Source organism: Rhinatrema bivittatum, chromosome 11 (assembly GCF_901001135.1).
Source record: "Rhinatrema bivittatum chromosome 11, aRhiBiv1.1, whole genome shotgun sequence".
In the NCBI taxonomy this organism is placed as follows: Eukaryota; Metazoa; Chordata; class Amphibia; order Gymnophiona; family Rhinatrematidae; genus Rhinatrema; species Rhinatrema bivittatum.
Window position 1 is genome coordinate 26344567 of NC_042625.1, and position 15113 is coordinate 26359679.

Sequence of the window (15113 nt, forward strand, 5' to 3'; positions counted from 1 at the left end):
TGTGGCGGGAGATTTTAACTGTCTCATGGACCACGACTTGGACAGAAGCTCATCCAGTCCAATTTCTGATATGGGCCCTGGAAAAGGACTTCATTTTTTGTGTTCCACTTTATCTTTGATAGACAGTTGGAGAGCCCTTCATCCTATGGAAAGGGACTATACCCACTATGCTAGAGCCCATCCCACTAAGACGAGAATAGATTATATATTAATCTCTGAGCCACTCTTTTCTCTAATTGACCGAGCAGATATTGGTCAGTTGGTGATTTCTGATCATTGTCCGGTCAGTTGTGTGCTGGGCTCAAAGTCCACAATACCTTCTCTTTTTCAATGGCGGATGCCTGAGTGGCTGGCCACAGACAGAAATTTTGCAAAATTTTTGGAGGAGCGATGGCTGCAGTATGAGGAATTTAATAATGCTCACAAGGATCAGCCACCGCTCTTCTGGGAGACTGCCAAGGCTGTCCTACGCGGCGACATCCTAAAATATGTAATACAATATAAGCGCACACAAAATAAACAAATACTGAATTTGGAATCTAAATTAGCCTATTACAAAAAGCAATGGAACACGCACAACTCAGACTTGTGGCGTGATCGATTCCAGCAAACTCAGAAAATCCTTAACGATATACTTCACCAAAAAGCGACCGGTAGTATGTTTGCTTTTAAGCATAGATTGTTTTTACATGGTAATAAACCAGGTCGACTATTGGCCCGCCTAACCAAAGCCAAGCAGACTTCTAAATATATTACCTCAATTAAACGGCCTGATGGCACCCTGGCAGTTTCTACTCCAGAAATAGGGCAAATTTTTCATGATTTTTATACCGCTCTTTATGCTGCGGATAAGCCAAACACTGACAACCAGAACGCATTTATGGAAAATTTATGGTTACCTCAAATCACAGCTCAGCAACGGGAGTCTTTGAACCGCCCTATTACTCCCACTGAAGTTACAAAAGTCATAGCAAATCTTAAATTACATAAATCCCCGGGCCCAGATGGTATGAATTCGCTGTTTTACAAGTCAATAGCATTGCATATTGTGCCATCTCTTACTGAATTATTTAACCATATGATATAACATAATGTGTTACCGGACACTATGAAAGTGGCAGCTATAACAATATTACCTAAGCCAGGACGGGATCCTACTGATCCTACTGATCCTGGTTCATATAGGCCGAAATCTCTTCTAAACCAAGATGTAGAAATTTTCTCAAAAATACTAGCCAATAGGTTGAAATTTATTTTACCCGACTTAATCTCTTTGGAGCAGACAGGCTTTGTGCATGGCCGACGGCCGGTATCTAACATCAGGAGACTGTTGGTGGCCCTGGAAAGCTGTCGAATACAGGGTACTCCAGACCCCCTGTTGGTCAGCTTTGACGCTGAAAAAGCGTTCGACAGGGTGGCATGGCCTTACTTATTCACAGCACTGCAACATTTTGGATTCACTGGCCCGTTTCTTACTGCCATTCAGATACTATATAAGGACCCAAAGGCATTCATTTGTCTTATCAATTCCACATCAGCTATATTTTCTTTGGGCAGAGGAACCCGGCAAGGATGTCCCCTATCCCCTCTCCTCTATATTCTTTCCTTGGAACCTCTTATACATACCATCAAAGGTTCTGCAGCTGTTCCTGGTGTGAACACAGGGAAAATAGAGCAAAAAATGATGCTCTTTGCAGATGACATGTTGATGCTGGTGTCTAATGCTAAATCTTCCTTACCTGTCCTATTAAATTTGATACATATCTTTGGTTCATTTTCTGGTTTAAAACTGAATCTCACTAAATCAGAAGCCATGGATATTCATGGAACTCTCAAATCCCAGTGGCCAGATTTCCCCTTGTTATGGGCTTCTGATACTATAAAATATCTGGGAATCAAAATCCATCATAATCCCCAGCATTGGTACTCTTGCAATATCACCCCTCTTATACACACTTTTCGCTCCAAAGTAGATAGTTGGAATGCTTTTCCCCTTTCTATTTCGGGTAGAATAGCTCTGGTTCAAATGATATTACTCCCCAAATTATTGTATATTTTACAAATGCTCCCTGTGTTCCTGACTACTAAAGATGTGAAGCTGTTACAGAAAATATTCAGTAAATTTTACTGGGGGGCCAAGAAAGCCAGGATGCTCTATTCTAAATTGATGGTACCTAAGCGAGAAGGAGGTCTGGGAGTGGCTAATCTTCGTTTTTATAATATGGCATGTTTGCTGCCCACTTTACGGGACTGGCTGGGATATGGTAACAGTCCCATCCTCGTCTCGCTAGAAAGAGCATTATTACAACCTATGCATTTGGCGTTTTTGGTGCTTGCACCGGGGCACTTAGTAAATTCTTCCATGACTGGTAATATCTTAGTTAAAACCATGCGAAGCAGCTGGCATTTTTTAAGGCACCATCTGAAATTACCTTGGCGAGTATCTTACTGTCTCCCACTGATAGGAAATCCTGAATTTCCCGCTGGGACAGGTGGTTTGCACTTACAACACTCCCAGGCCGACCTTACTTGTCTTTCTTTGAATCAGTTTGTGAATCTGCAAACTAATGCGGGCTACACCTTCCATCACTGTTGCCAACATTTGCAACTTACAACAGCGGACTACCTGACATACTTGCAAATCAGCAGCTACATTAAGAAAGTAACTTCCTCGTCATCCTGCAATCTCACCAATGTCCTTTTCAGAGGTTTATTCATCTATGTTCCAAGAAGACAATATCTATCTCAACCTCTTACAATTTTCTGCATGACACCACTTCTTATGGACTAAACGCGGCGATAGCGGCTCATTGGTCACTAACTGTCACACAACGAATTCCGGTGTCAGCTATCAGAAACAGCTGGACCTTTAACAAATTGGTTGCACGCAGTGTCTACATGAAGGAACTGCACTTCAGAATTCTCCACAATTTGATTATATGGCCCAGGAAAGCCTTTCTTGCAGGAATTTCTACTTCACATGCTTGTCCTAAATGCAATCAGCCAAATGCTACCCTCATACATTGTCTGTGGAATTGTGATCTTATACAGACATTCTGGACATCTATCTTCCAGTATCTTAATATTTCTCAGATATCTCCTCTGTCGTGGGAAGTGCCCCTTTGCATATTGGGAATTAATGATGCACGAAGGAAAATACCGGGCCTCCTCCTTCATCTACTACACAAAAGTCGCTTGATGGCTCTACGGGTGATCCTTCGTCATTGGATATCTCCCACAGCACCGACGTTGCGGGAATGGACAGATACCATGCTGGATCTTTATCTTCTGGAAAAGAAATCTATTCCATTTTCTTCTAAAAAGAAGCAAACAATGCTTGATACCATTTGGAAGCCTTACTTGAAATTATTGCCTAAGGATGTACAGCATAAAGTGGACCCAAACAGCAGCTGCTTGTTTGAATGATTGCCTGTTTCTCTTTCTCTTTTAATTTTTATTTCTTGCTTTCTTGTGGATAGCCGGATTAAGGTGCTGGGTAGGGGAGGGTGGGTGGGTTAAGGCTTGGATGGGTGGGGGGAAAGAAAATTCTGGGATCAGAAGGTTTGAAGGTTATAATGTATACTGTTAGCCTACTTCTGTTGTTGATATGGTTATGTTCTGACACTGTTGTATACTTGGTTGAAAATGAATAAACAACATTACAAACAAAAAAGATGACCCTATTGTATTGGGTCATGTACAGCTGATAGGAAGCAACTCTAGAGATGAGCATGGCCCCTTGGAACACTCGTCGACCAATATTGTCTAGGAACTTGTGTTCCTTGACAGGAGTGTGGCTTCATTCTTTTTGCTTTCTTCTGAGCTGACTCTACCACAACCTAGTGGTGGTCAGGCTGAGACTTTTGAAAGCCTGGGGCTGACTGTACTAGATAAGTAGTGTCAGCTTTCCTGTGTACTGGGGCTATGGATCCAGGATTTTCCCAGTTCTTTTTGAGGAGGTCAAGAAGAACTTGATGAATGGGAATAGAGGTGATCACTTTGGGGGCATCCAGGAATTGGAGAAGCTCCATCATCTGATGCCTATCATCTTGCTCCGTCTGAAGCTGAAAAGGGACCATCTCAGACATTTCCTTCACAAAATTAATGAAAGAGAGGTCCTCTGGAGGAGAACGCTTTCTACTTTCAGTAGGAGAAGGAGGTGAAGGTAAATCATCGGTGTCTGTAGAGGTATCATCACCCCAAGTGTCATAAGGATCAGAAGGCTGACCTGTAGGACGAGAGGGTGGTTGGATACCCAAAGGGCCCGGCTGAGGCTCCGAGAAAATCGAAGGAATTGCCGAGGGCACCGCGGACACCTTGAGGGGGCATCAGTGCCGGCATCGAAGGCATCGATGGCGCCGATGTGCGTATCACCCCTGATGAGTGAATCGGTGGCGAGGGACGGCATGGCATCGATGGCTGAGGCACTACCCCCGAAGGAGGAATGCGGAATGGTGTTTCTCCTCCCAATGAAGCAGTCATCGGGGAGCGCACCGGAGCCATCGGAGACCCGGGAATCACCGGTGGAAGGGCAGTCATGAGCACCTCCATCCGGGATAGCAGCGGTACCAGCGCTGCTGGAATCGGGTCGGTGACCGGTTCCACTCTCTGTGCCGGTGTCGGAGGGACCTGGAGTCGTTGCATCACTTTGTCGATGGCCTCCTGGACCAGCCGGTCCAGTTCTTCCCGGAGACCTGGGGCAATCAGCTCCGGCTCCGTGACGGAAGAGGGAGGCTGAGGCACAGTCGGAGGGACCACCTTTACGGGCGGAATCGTGATGCCCAAACCCCGATCGGGTGAGGGTGGCCTCGATGTCCCGGTCGCAGGAGTGATCGGTGCCGCTCCTGGACGGGGCTTCTTCAACGGTGGTGAGGTCGATAATTTTGCTCCCTCGACGGTCCGAGACCTACGATGCCGATGCTTCTCCCTATGATCCCCTCGATCTTGAGGGGGAGATACGGGAGTCGATGGCCGTGAAGACGTGAATGGCGGGTGGTCACCGGACGGTTGTCGATGGTGTGACTTCGACGGTGCCGGTTCAGAGGACGTCGATGCGATGGACGGCGTCGGGGTGGGAGCACGGAAAAGGAGTCCCATCTTCTCCATTCTGGCTTTGTGACCCTTAGGTGTCATGAGGGCACACTTGGTGCAGGTCAGGACATCATGCTCATGGCCTAAACACAAAACACAGACTCCATGAGGGTCTGTGATAGACATGGTGCGAGTACAGTCCAGACACCGACGAAACCCCAACGCCATGGCCATGAAAAATCGAGCCGCGGTACAGTCGACGGCCAGTAGGCCGCAAGGGCCAAACTCGACGGTAACAGACGAAAAACGGTGAAAAAAAACTTACCGGAGTACCGCGGTCGAGGAAAGTTAGAGGGGGGACCCCTGTGGGGCGAAGTATTTTTAATTCCGTTAGGAAAATTCCTGTCAGGAATCAGTTCAGAGCTCCTAAACCGCGAGGCTACTGCTGCGCGGAAAAAAGAAGACTGAAGGGGGACCCCTGCTGGCTGCAGGGTTAGTGTCATGCTAGGTATGCCCAGTAGGGACCAGTCAAAGTTCTGGAAACTTTGACAGAAGTTTTCCGTGATTGGGCTCCATCCTGATGATGTCACCCATATGTGAGGACTACCATCCTGCTTGTCCTGTGAGAACTTTGGATTCTCTCCAGATCATGCTCCTAGCCCAGCTATGAACCAAAGATACATCCACCCAAAGGCTGCCCCTCAATTCTAGTTGCGCTGCATTCTCCAGGTTTGAAATGTTGCTTTCCTGCAAAGTATCCTGCATATAATGAGAGAAGCACAAACCAGCTTTAATCATAACACATTTACATGTTGCCACCTGAAGAGACATACTAACCCCCTCAAAGAACTGCCTCTATTCTTTTCAATACGATGCATCATAGAGTGCCGCACCACCCTCCACAGAAATCATGCTTCTCAACATAACTGCACAAGCCAGCGCATCCACTTCCCACCTCTTGGGAAATAAGAATCCAATTCCAAACAACCTTGCCTGTCCCAAGTAACAGAAAACACTCACTGGCTTCCAAATACTAGCCAAAATGGGATCTTCTGAGGTGTCGGGACCATCGTCCATTGTTCCCTCAGAAATGTTTTGCACCCACAAGGTATTGGAAACTAAGTCAGTCTCTACCTACATCACTTTACATTCTCTTTATGACGGTGTACCCAGATCACCTTCTCAAACCCAGAATGTACATAGTTTTTTTACACCCTGCCTCAGTTTACCTTGTTCATGAACGTTCTCCCTTAAGTTCTATGTCAGGGGGGGAGGGGTATAACTAAGTGAATACATAACTAAGTAAAGAGCAGCAAAGGCTACAAGGACTACAAGGAGGGACTTGTTTGATATGATTTATTCTGTTTTATGATGGTAACCCTACCATAGCTGTTTACTATAACGGGACAGTATTGATGATCTCATCCTATGTCTGTATCTTGTTGTGTTGTCATCCGTTATCCTGGATCTTGTACCATCGGAATTGTACATTGTTTACCTTCCGTGTTCTCACTGTTATTGTATTTTTATTTCACGAAAACCCAATAAAACATGGTTTCAAAAAAAAAAAAGTTCTATGTCAACATGTTATAATGTTATAATGTATTCCGCCCCTGTGGCGACAGTTCAGTTCCATGTAAACCGGTGCGATATGTATTGTATACAGGAACATCGGTATAGAAAAAATAAAAATAAATAAATAAATAAGGAGAACAGCTCTCTCTCATAAAACAATCTGACCACAGCATAGCTGTCTTCCCCTTCAGAGGGAATACTCCATGTCCTCCAGCTCTCCTACTGGCACTCTCCTTTAACTCACTTAGAGCCAAGGAGAATCACTGACTTAAAGGACTTTTTTTTTTTTGAGCTACCTTATCATCGTTTTAACACCTGAAACCACTGGGGAGGTAAAATCCCAGGATATAGAATAAAGGCTGTACTCTGCCCTAAAGACAATGCCTTTTGCCATTATCTTAAAAGGTCCGAGGAAATGCAGACAGGCTGCAAATGAGATGGCCATCAGGGAGAGTAAACTGCCAATACTAAAACCAGCTGCTAATGTGACCCCAGAGGAACAGGCCTTATGCTTCTGTACTGCAGGATCCCAGGGTGGAGAGCCCATTCGAACCTCTTGCCAAGCATACAAAATAGCTGCTGCACCAGCTGTAACACACCAACTGCACTATCCCCACCACAGTGGTCCCCCTTGAGAGAGGAAATATCCTTCTGCTCCATGAATTCCTCACTCTTTCTGCAGAGCCATAACTCAGACCTTTTTCCTCCATCTGCACAATATGTACAGAGTGCGGGCTTTCCGCCACACTCCACTGGGAAAGACATACTCACTTCACTGCGTAAAACAAAAATTCCCAGGATGTTAAAAAGAGAAACTTGCCTTTTTTTTTTTTTTTTTTAAATAGTCACTGCAATGCTGTCTGAAGCACTGTTCTATGCTGAATTTTTATTTTTTTTTAACTTTATGAAAATTAACAAGACAGAGAGAGAATGAGAAATTAACCTAGGTTTCTTTTATTCTTTTTTTTTTGAGTTGGGAAGGGGAAGGCAAAGGGAAAAGGGATGAAACAGTGCAAAACAGAATGAAATGTGAAGCTTAAACCAAACCCTTTAAGTGCCCTGATCTAAGGCTATGCTCAACTGTGGAAGGGAGCACAAGGCTTTCACCACAGGAACTGCCCTTTCAATCCAATCTTTTTCAAACAGTCTAACTAGGCCTCATCTCAGAGCACAAAACATGCTCTCCTACTATCTGCAGGAGAAAAAATACAGGCAGGCTGACAGCAGCACAGGAACCTATATAAGGTGACATCAGCAAGCCTGTTAATCTCTGCTTCCATCTACTGGTCTTGCTAGATGAACAGGTAGTTCAATTTTTAGCTCATCTGTCTACAGAACATTATTCCAGAAGTCTTGTGAGTCATCTGGGTGCTCTTTGGTGAGCCTGAAGTAGGCAGCAATCTTTTTAGACAGCAGTGGTTTCTTCCCATGAATATCATTCCAATTTACTTTTTCTTGATGGCTGACACGAATTCTTACATCAACTGCAGCGAGAAGTCTCAGATCTTTGGATCTTACTCTAGGGTTCTTTGAATTTGTGGTTGATTTTCCAGTTTGCTCTTGGGATAATCTTTGTAAGATGACCTCTCTTTGGTAGTCACTGTAGTCTAACTTTTTCCATTTGTACATGTCTGACAGTGGATAGATGGAGCCCCAAATATTTAAAATGATCTTCTAGCCCTGTCCAGACTAATGAGCATCAACTACTCTTTTTTTTTTTTTTTATAGGTCCTTTGAAATTTCTGTTGATCATGGCATGAGTTCCCACTAACGTTTATGCTGAAGACCAAACTTAAAAGCTTTTAAATTTGTATATAGGACAGGATACCAAAATTCAATCATGCAAATTTACTCTGCAGGGTGGTTTACTTGTTACCCAATTATTTAAGCACCTGATTCTAATTAGCCAATTAATCGTGCTAAGGAAACCAAGGCTTCACATACTATTTTCACATACCCCTAAGTCTGAATTAGTCATATTGTTCCTATTTTGCACATTGTCTCTCAAGAATCACAGAATTGTTTATTTTATACTTGTTTTATTGAAATGGTTAAAATTTCTCAGCAGCGTGTATTTATGTATGTGTGTATGTATGCATATTTTATATAAATAAAACATTTTTAAAAAAATGGAGACAAAATTGGCAAGATGAGGCACCATTCCAATGCATTTGCTACAATAAAAATAAACACATCTGTCAGGTATGCATGATCAGAAATTACTGGAATTCTGTTTTGTGAACTATAAAAGTTAAGCTTTGTTACTTATTTGACTTTGGATAAATTGAGGATCCAGTTCAATCAATCTCAAAACATGGGCCAAACAAGTGCAAAGCAATACAAATTTTCCTCCCATCTATCTCTACTCTTTTCTGTAAGGACGACTTCTAGCTGTTCCATTTCCATGGTCAACCAAAATGTCTTAAATTATTTGTAGTTGTGCTGTGGATTTTGGGATTTGGACACATTTCCACTAGGAAGCTGGCTAATACCCACCAACGTCTTTCACAGAAGTTACTGAACAGCTTATCGGTGGCAATGAGTAATTCACTATCGCAAGACCATATACTGCCAAATTGTTCTTCACATAAAACAATTCTAACCCAGTATTAGAACAGTACCCAAAACTATTCATTTACTCAATATAAATATATCCAAGTTGTTTTTTTTGTTGTTTTTTTTAATCAACTCATATTTTAAAATCCAAAATTCTTATGTAGACATTCAGAGTTTTGGATTTTAAAATATGAATTGATAATAAAAAAAAATGTTTTTTGAATATATTTACATTGAGTAAATGAATAGTTTTGGGTACTGTTCTAATATCCAGTTATAATGAGTAATTCACTACCAGCCTTATCTGCTGTACTTTATGGCCAATCCATTAATACTTCTATTCACTGTATTTGTCTTTTTTTATTTTTAATCACAACATCATTCCTTGCCACAGATCTGAATTTTCTAGTTCTACCTTAAAAAATGTTATGTGTTGTGGTTATAATTATAGGAATGCTAGATGAAAAATTGGAGACTCAAACTCACTTGCACATTAACAATCAGAATGCTTCTGGGCTCCTTCTGGTTTTAAAAATACTGGCCCCAACTTCTAACCTGCCAGTATGCAAGATTATTTTTTGGCTACTATTGTGTGTTTTTCAAACTTTAATTTTGCTCCTGGAACATATATCAATACACAGATTTATTGGAATTAGTTTGTGGTATGCATTTATTATACTATCATCCTTGACACCATGAAGATTATAGCATTAATCAAAACTCATTTTATAAAGTGAACTACTAGTCAGAGAATAATCTTCTTCCAAACTAAGAATTGGTAGTAATGGAATTTAGAGTTAAAGTGGATTGTGTTATGACAATGTATCTCAAAGAAGAAGTTAAGAGACATATATACCTGAAAAACAACAAGGATGCAGCGGATAATACATGTATCTCCATTGACCATGGCTTTCTCCATAATGTCACAAATACTGCTGAGGTGATGTGTTTCAACAGAATGCTGTTTTCCCAAAAAATTAGTTATAGGTTGACTGCTACTGGTAGCAAGAAGATTGAGCTGGTGGATGCACATGGCCCCAACATGGTGCAGTAACTGGTTTATAACTTCATTTGTGGTTACAGCCTCCCCTACATAATAAAATAGGAAGATTTCCAGAGTTAAATCACTGAGACACACAGAGAAAAATAAAACATATGAATGGCATATAATCACTGCAAGGCCCAACACCAAGGCTGCACCAGATCTCCTTTATGTTCACTTCCCTTCTAATTCTCTTTGTTTATTCCACACTTCTGAATTTCAATAATATTTTGCCTTCACTTCTATTAAAGGGATTTTCCATGTAACTACCACATTTTCTGTAAAGAAATATTTTCTAATGTTTCTCCTGAGTCTATTCCCTTTCAATCTCTTACTACCATACCTTATTCTAGAACTTTTCCACTGTTTGGCTTTTCTATGTTATTTAATTTTCTGAGTTATGTTTTGGCATCCCTTCTCTGGACAGTCTCTGCTAGTTCTATAACCTTTTGGAAATGCAGTATCTAGAATTTGAAAATACTCCACACAAGTTCTCACAAATGACTTGTACAAAGGCATCATCACCACCTTTATTCTGCTCCTTATACTTCTCCCTATGCACCACTGCATTCCTCTGGCTCCTGCTACTGCCTTGTCACACTATTTGGTAATCTTAACCCTGTATTGCTCCCTGGGATTTCTGTATACCAAATGTGTGACTGCACTTCTTTTTTTTTACACAGTCTTAGTTAGTTACCAAACTCTTGCCCACTCCCTCAAAGTTTCTTATATCACTCATTTTTTCTATCCCATCTAGAATGTATTTTCTGTAGCAGATCTTAGTGTCAACCTGCATGCAAAGAAAAGGAAACTCCAGGCAGCAAATAACAAGATGGCTGACCCTGATGAAGAAGACCAAGCTCAAGCGAGTACCGAATTGCAAGTTGTGACTGTTTTAGAAAAACTTGACACAATTCTCCAAACCTTGACATTCTTACTGCGCAGCTTGCCGATGTTACTAAGCGGCTGCAGGATATGGAGGTTTGTGTTTTCACCCCAGATGACCAAGTGTGGGGCCTAGAAGGGAAACAGGCCAAGAGGCAGAAATTCAAGGAAGATACCCTTGCGAAGATCAATGACCTGAAGATCCGCTCACGACATAATCTGCGACTTGTAGGATTCTCAGAGTCTCTCCAGCATGCACTTCTGCAGGACACTTCAGAGAAGTGACTGTTCTCTACACTAGAAATAATGAATCATGCTGGGCCTTTAAGAATTGAAATAGCCCATAGAATCAGTCCATGCGCCACTACCTCCACAAGGCCATATGTGGTGATAGCACAGTTGCTTAATTTCGTGCACAAAATAGAAGTCCTCCAGGCTTACAGAAAATCAGAGCTGCTATAAGGCTGCCACAAAACACTTATATTTCAGGATATTTATTTATTTTATTTAAAATCATTTATTAATTGCTCAACTGATATAATCTCCCTAAGCAATGCACAATAAATCAATATAAAATAATAATGCAATAATATATATCATCTCAGACAAAATCTCTTCAAAGCATAAGCTACTTGCTCTGGTTTATACGCATATGCTAAAAAAGAAGTTGCCTATCAGTTTACAGTACCGGCTAAGCTTCATGTTATACACCAAGGGAAGCCATTCATTTCTGATTCGGTAGCTGCAGCCACATGTTTCTACAGACTGCAATTGCCTGAATCTTAACTTTTCTTTGGCAAATGAAAACTTTGGGACTTTAAAGTCTCACTGGTGCCTTGCATACACTTTTCTGGTTGGCTCTATTTGCTTAGGATGGAGTGATGCCTTTGATAACTTTAGGTCATATTTCTGGACCTTTGGATTTTTACTTTTTAAAGTTCCATTTAACAAGCCTTTGGCTTTCTATGGGTCCATGGTTTTGTTTTGTTTTTCTCTCAGAGGCAAAATAATTTGTTTTGTTTTCCTTCTTTATCTTACTGTTGTCTGGATTTTGCAGTGGAAAAATTCTTTATAATTGAAGGCACAATGTTTCTATTTTGCTCACAATAACTTGACTTTTTGCTTTTTGGATGGCTTGGATTTGCTGCAGCTTCTAGCATTGTTGCTGTACTTACTGCTGAACAAATGTGCACATGTTCTTTTTGTTTCAGCTGGACAAACTGTTTCTATTCTCTTTATGCAAAGCTGACAGTTTGAGTTTGCAATAGCTGTTTTTATGCTGCTCATTACAGACATTGCCTGCTTGGGGTTTTTTTTTTAATCTAGAGTTGCATCTAGAGTTGCATCTGCTGTTCAGAGTAGTTAAATCACAAGCAGATTGTGATAAATTGCAGGAAGACCTTGTGAGACTGGAAAATTGGGCATCCAAATGGCAGATGAAATTTAATGTGGATAAGTGCAAGGTGATGCATATAGGGAAAAATAACCCATGCTATAATTACACAATGTTAGGTTCCATATTAGGTGCTACAACCCAAGAAAGAGATCTAGGCGTCATAGTGGATAACACATTGAAATCATCAGTTCAGTGTGCTGCGGCAGTCAAAAAAGCAAACAGAATGTTGGGAATTATTAGAAAGGGAATGGTGAATAAAACGGAAAATGTCATAATGCCTCTGTATCGCTCCATGGTGAGACCGCACCTTGAATACTGTATACAATTCTGGTCGCCGCATCTCAAAAAAGATATAATTGTGATGGAGAAGTTACAGAGAAGGGCTATCAAAATGATAAGGGGAATGGAACAACTCCCCTATGAGGAAAAACTAAAGAGGTTAGGACTTTTCAGCTTGGAGAAGAGACGGCTGAGGGGGGGTATGATAGAGGTGTTTAAAATCATGAGAGGTCTAGAACGGGTAGATGTGAATCGGTTATTTACTCTTTCGGATAGTAGAAAGACTGGGGGGCAACTCCATGAAATTAGCATGGGGCACATTTAAAACTAATTGGAGAAAGTTCTTTTTTACTCAACGCACAATTAAACTCTGGAATTTGTTGCCAGAGGATGTGGTTAGTTCAGTTAGTATAGCTGTGTTTAAAAAAGGATTGGATAAGTTCTTGGAGGAGAAGTCCATTACCTGCTATTAAGTTCACTTAGAGAATAGCCACTGCCATTAGCAATGGTAACATGGAATAGACTTAGTTTTTGGGTACTTGCCAGGTTCTTATGGCCTAGATTGGCCACTGTTGGAAACAGGATGCTGGGCTTGATTGTCCCTTGGTCTGACCCAGTATGGCATTTTCTTCTTATGTTCTTATTAATTACAAATGGTGTTTTCAAGGGATTGATACGTTTATATATGGTGTGCAAGCTGACAGTCCCTGTTCCTAGTTACAAGATATTTTCACTAATGCTAATATGAGGCTTTTACATGTTATGTTTCTCGTTTTTCTGCTTACTTTGGTTTCTTAAGAGGTTTTTTGGGTTTGGTTTTTTTTACACAAATCACTGGTCTCTGATGCAATAACTCCCACCTGTGATTGAACTTCAAAGGACCTTGCACCCTGAGGCAAACCAGATCTACAAACCAAGGTTTCCTGGACCATTTTAGGGCAACAAGAATCACCAATCCTTGGTGCCTCTGAATTCTTTGAATCACCCAGCCTACCAACAGCTAAGGGGGAAGCACAAAATAGACCCCCTTGCAGGCACTCCTGGTCCAAGGCATTGAGTCCTGCAAAACCTGACTCATTTCATTTTCTGAAACACTGCGGACATTTGGCATTTCGCGGTGTTGCCATAAAAGTTCAGGTGAGGATCTCCCTACCTAGATCGGATGAAGTTGAATGCCACATCCACCAATTCCCACTCCCTGGATCCAAGACATACCAACTTAAAATATCCGCTTGCATATTCTCTACTCGCCCAATTTCACAGCCAGAGAAGTCTGCGCGTGGAAACCACAGACACCATGGATCTGGCAGACGTGCAAAGCAAGTCATAAAGAGCATCCGCGCTATACGCAATGATCGCCTCTAACCGGTTCGCCTGGCTGGCCTCTTCTGCCGAGAGGTCAGAATTGGCTTGAAGTTGCTGGGCCCAGCGAAGACCCACACGCAGTGCAAAATTACTGCACATCACCGCCCGGACCCCTAAGGCGGACACCTCGAACACCTTCTTGAGCTGTAACTCTAACTTTCGGTCCTGCAAGTCCTTGAGGGCCGTCGCCCCCGTGACCGGGATCGTGGATCTCTTGGTGACTGCCGACACTGCTGCATCCACCTTCGGAATTTGCAGCAACTCCAATTCCTCCTCCGGCAGAGCATATAGCTTATCCATCGCTTTGCTGACTTTTAACCCCAAATCTGGAGTGTCCCACTCACGAAACAGAAGGTCCGTAGTCGAGAAGAGGAACAGAAACGATACTGCCTGAATCGAGACCCAGCAACACCGGATCCATCGCCCCCAGCCGCGATTCCGGCAGCGGAGCCTCCAGGCCTAATTCCCCCAGGATGACTGGGATAAGGGGATGCAACTCCTCTTTCTTGAAGAGATGAACCACCTTCGGATCATTTCCTTCCATTCCTGGGACCCCCTGTTTTAAATTGGGCTGGGGGTCAGGGTCCCCCCTCTGCCCCTGTCCCGTCCCCCCCGGGAGCTGAGGTTGGGGGATCTGGAGTCCCAGGCGATGAAGAGTCTGTGTCCGTCTCAGCCTGCCCCGTACGCAAAGATAGTTTACACCGAGGTGTCTCAGCGTCCCCCTTGGAACCTGAGCGCTGGCGGGGTCTTTTGTGTTAGGATGGGGATAAAAGCCTCTGCGTAGTCTGCCTTCTTCCAGTCTTTCTGGCCTTAAAGGCCTTATGCATGAGTAACACAAATTCAGAAGAGAAGGAGGAATCAGATGAGGACCCTGTAGCCACCTCAGGGCTGTCCTCAACTGGAGAAGCTGGTGCCGCCCCCCCCCCCCCCCGAAGGAAAACGCTGAGGAGAGAGCGAAGGGGGTAAACTCTCCTCCCCCACCGC

At 42.7% G+C, this 15113-nt stretch overlaps 1 protein-coding gene across 6 annotated transcripts in view; it reads right to left on the minus strand.

Moving 5' to 3' along the window:
- Positions 1-15113, minus strand: part of HECTD4 (HECT domain E3 ubiquitin protein ligase 4) — a 541903-nt gene that overhangs the window by 403484 nt on the left and 123306 nt on the right. For all 6 annotated transcript variants that reach the window (XM_029571656.1, XM_029571654.1, XM_029571657.1 and 3 more), the window contains one exon: positions 10019-10251. In XM_029571656.1, coding sequence (XP_029427516.1) covers positions 10019-10251 — 233 coding nt within the window. The remainder of the gene's footprint in view (positions 1-10018; positions 10252-15113) is intronic.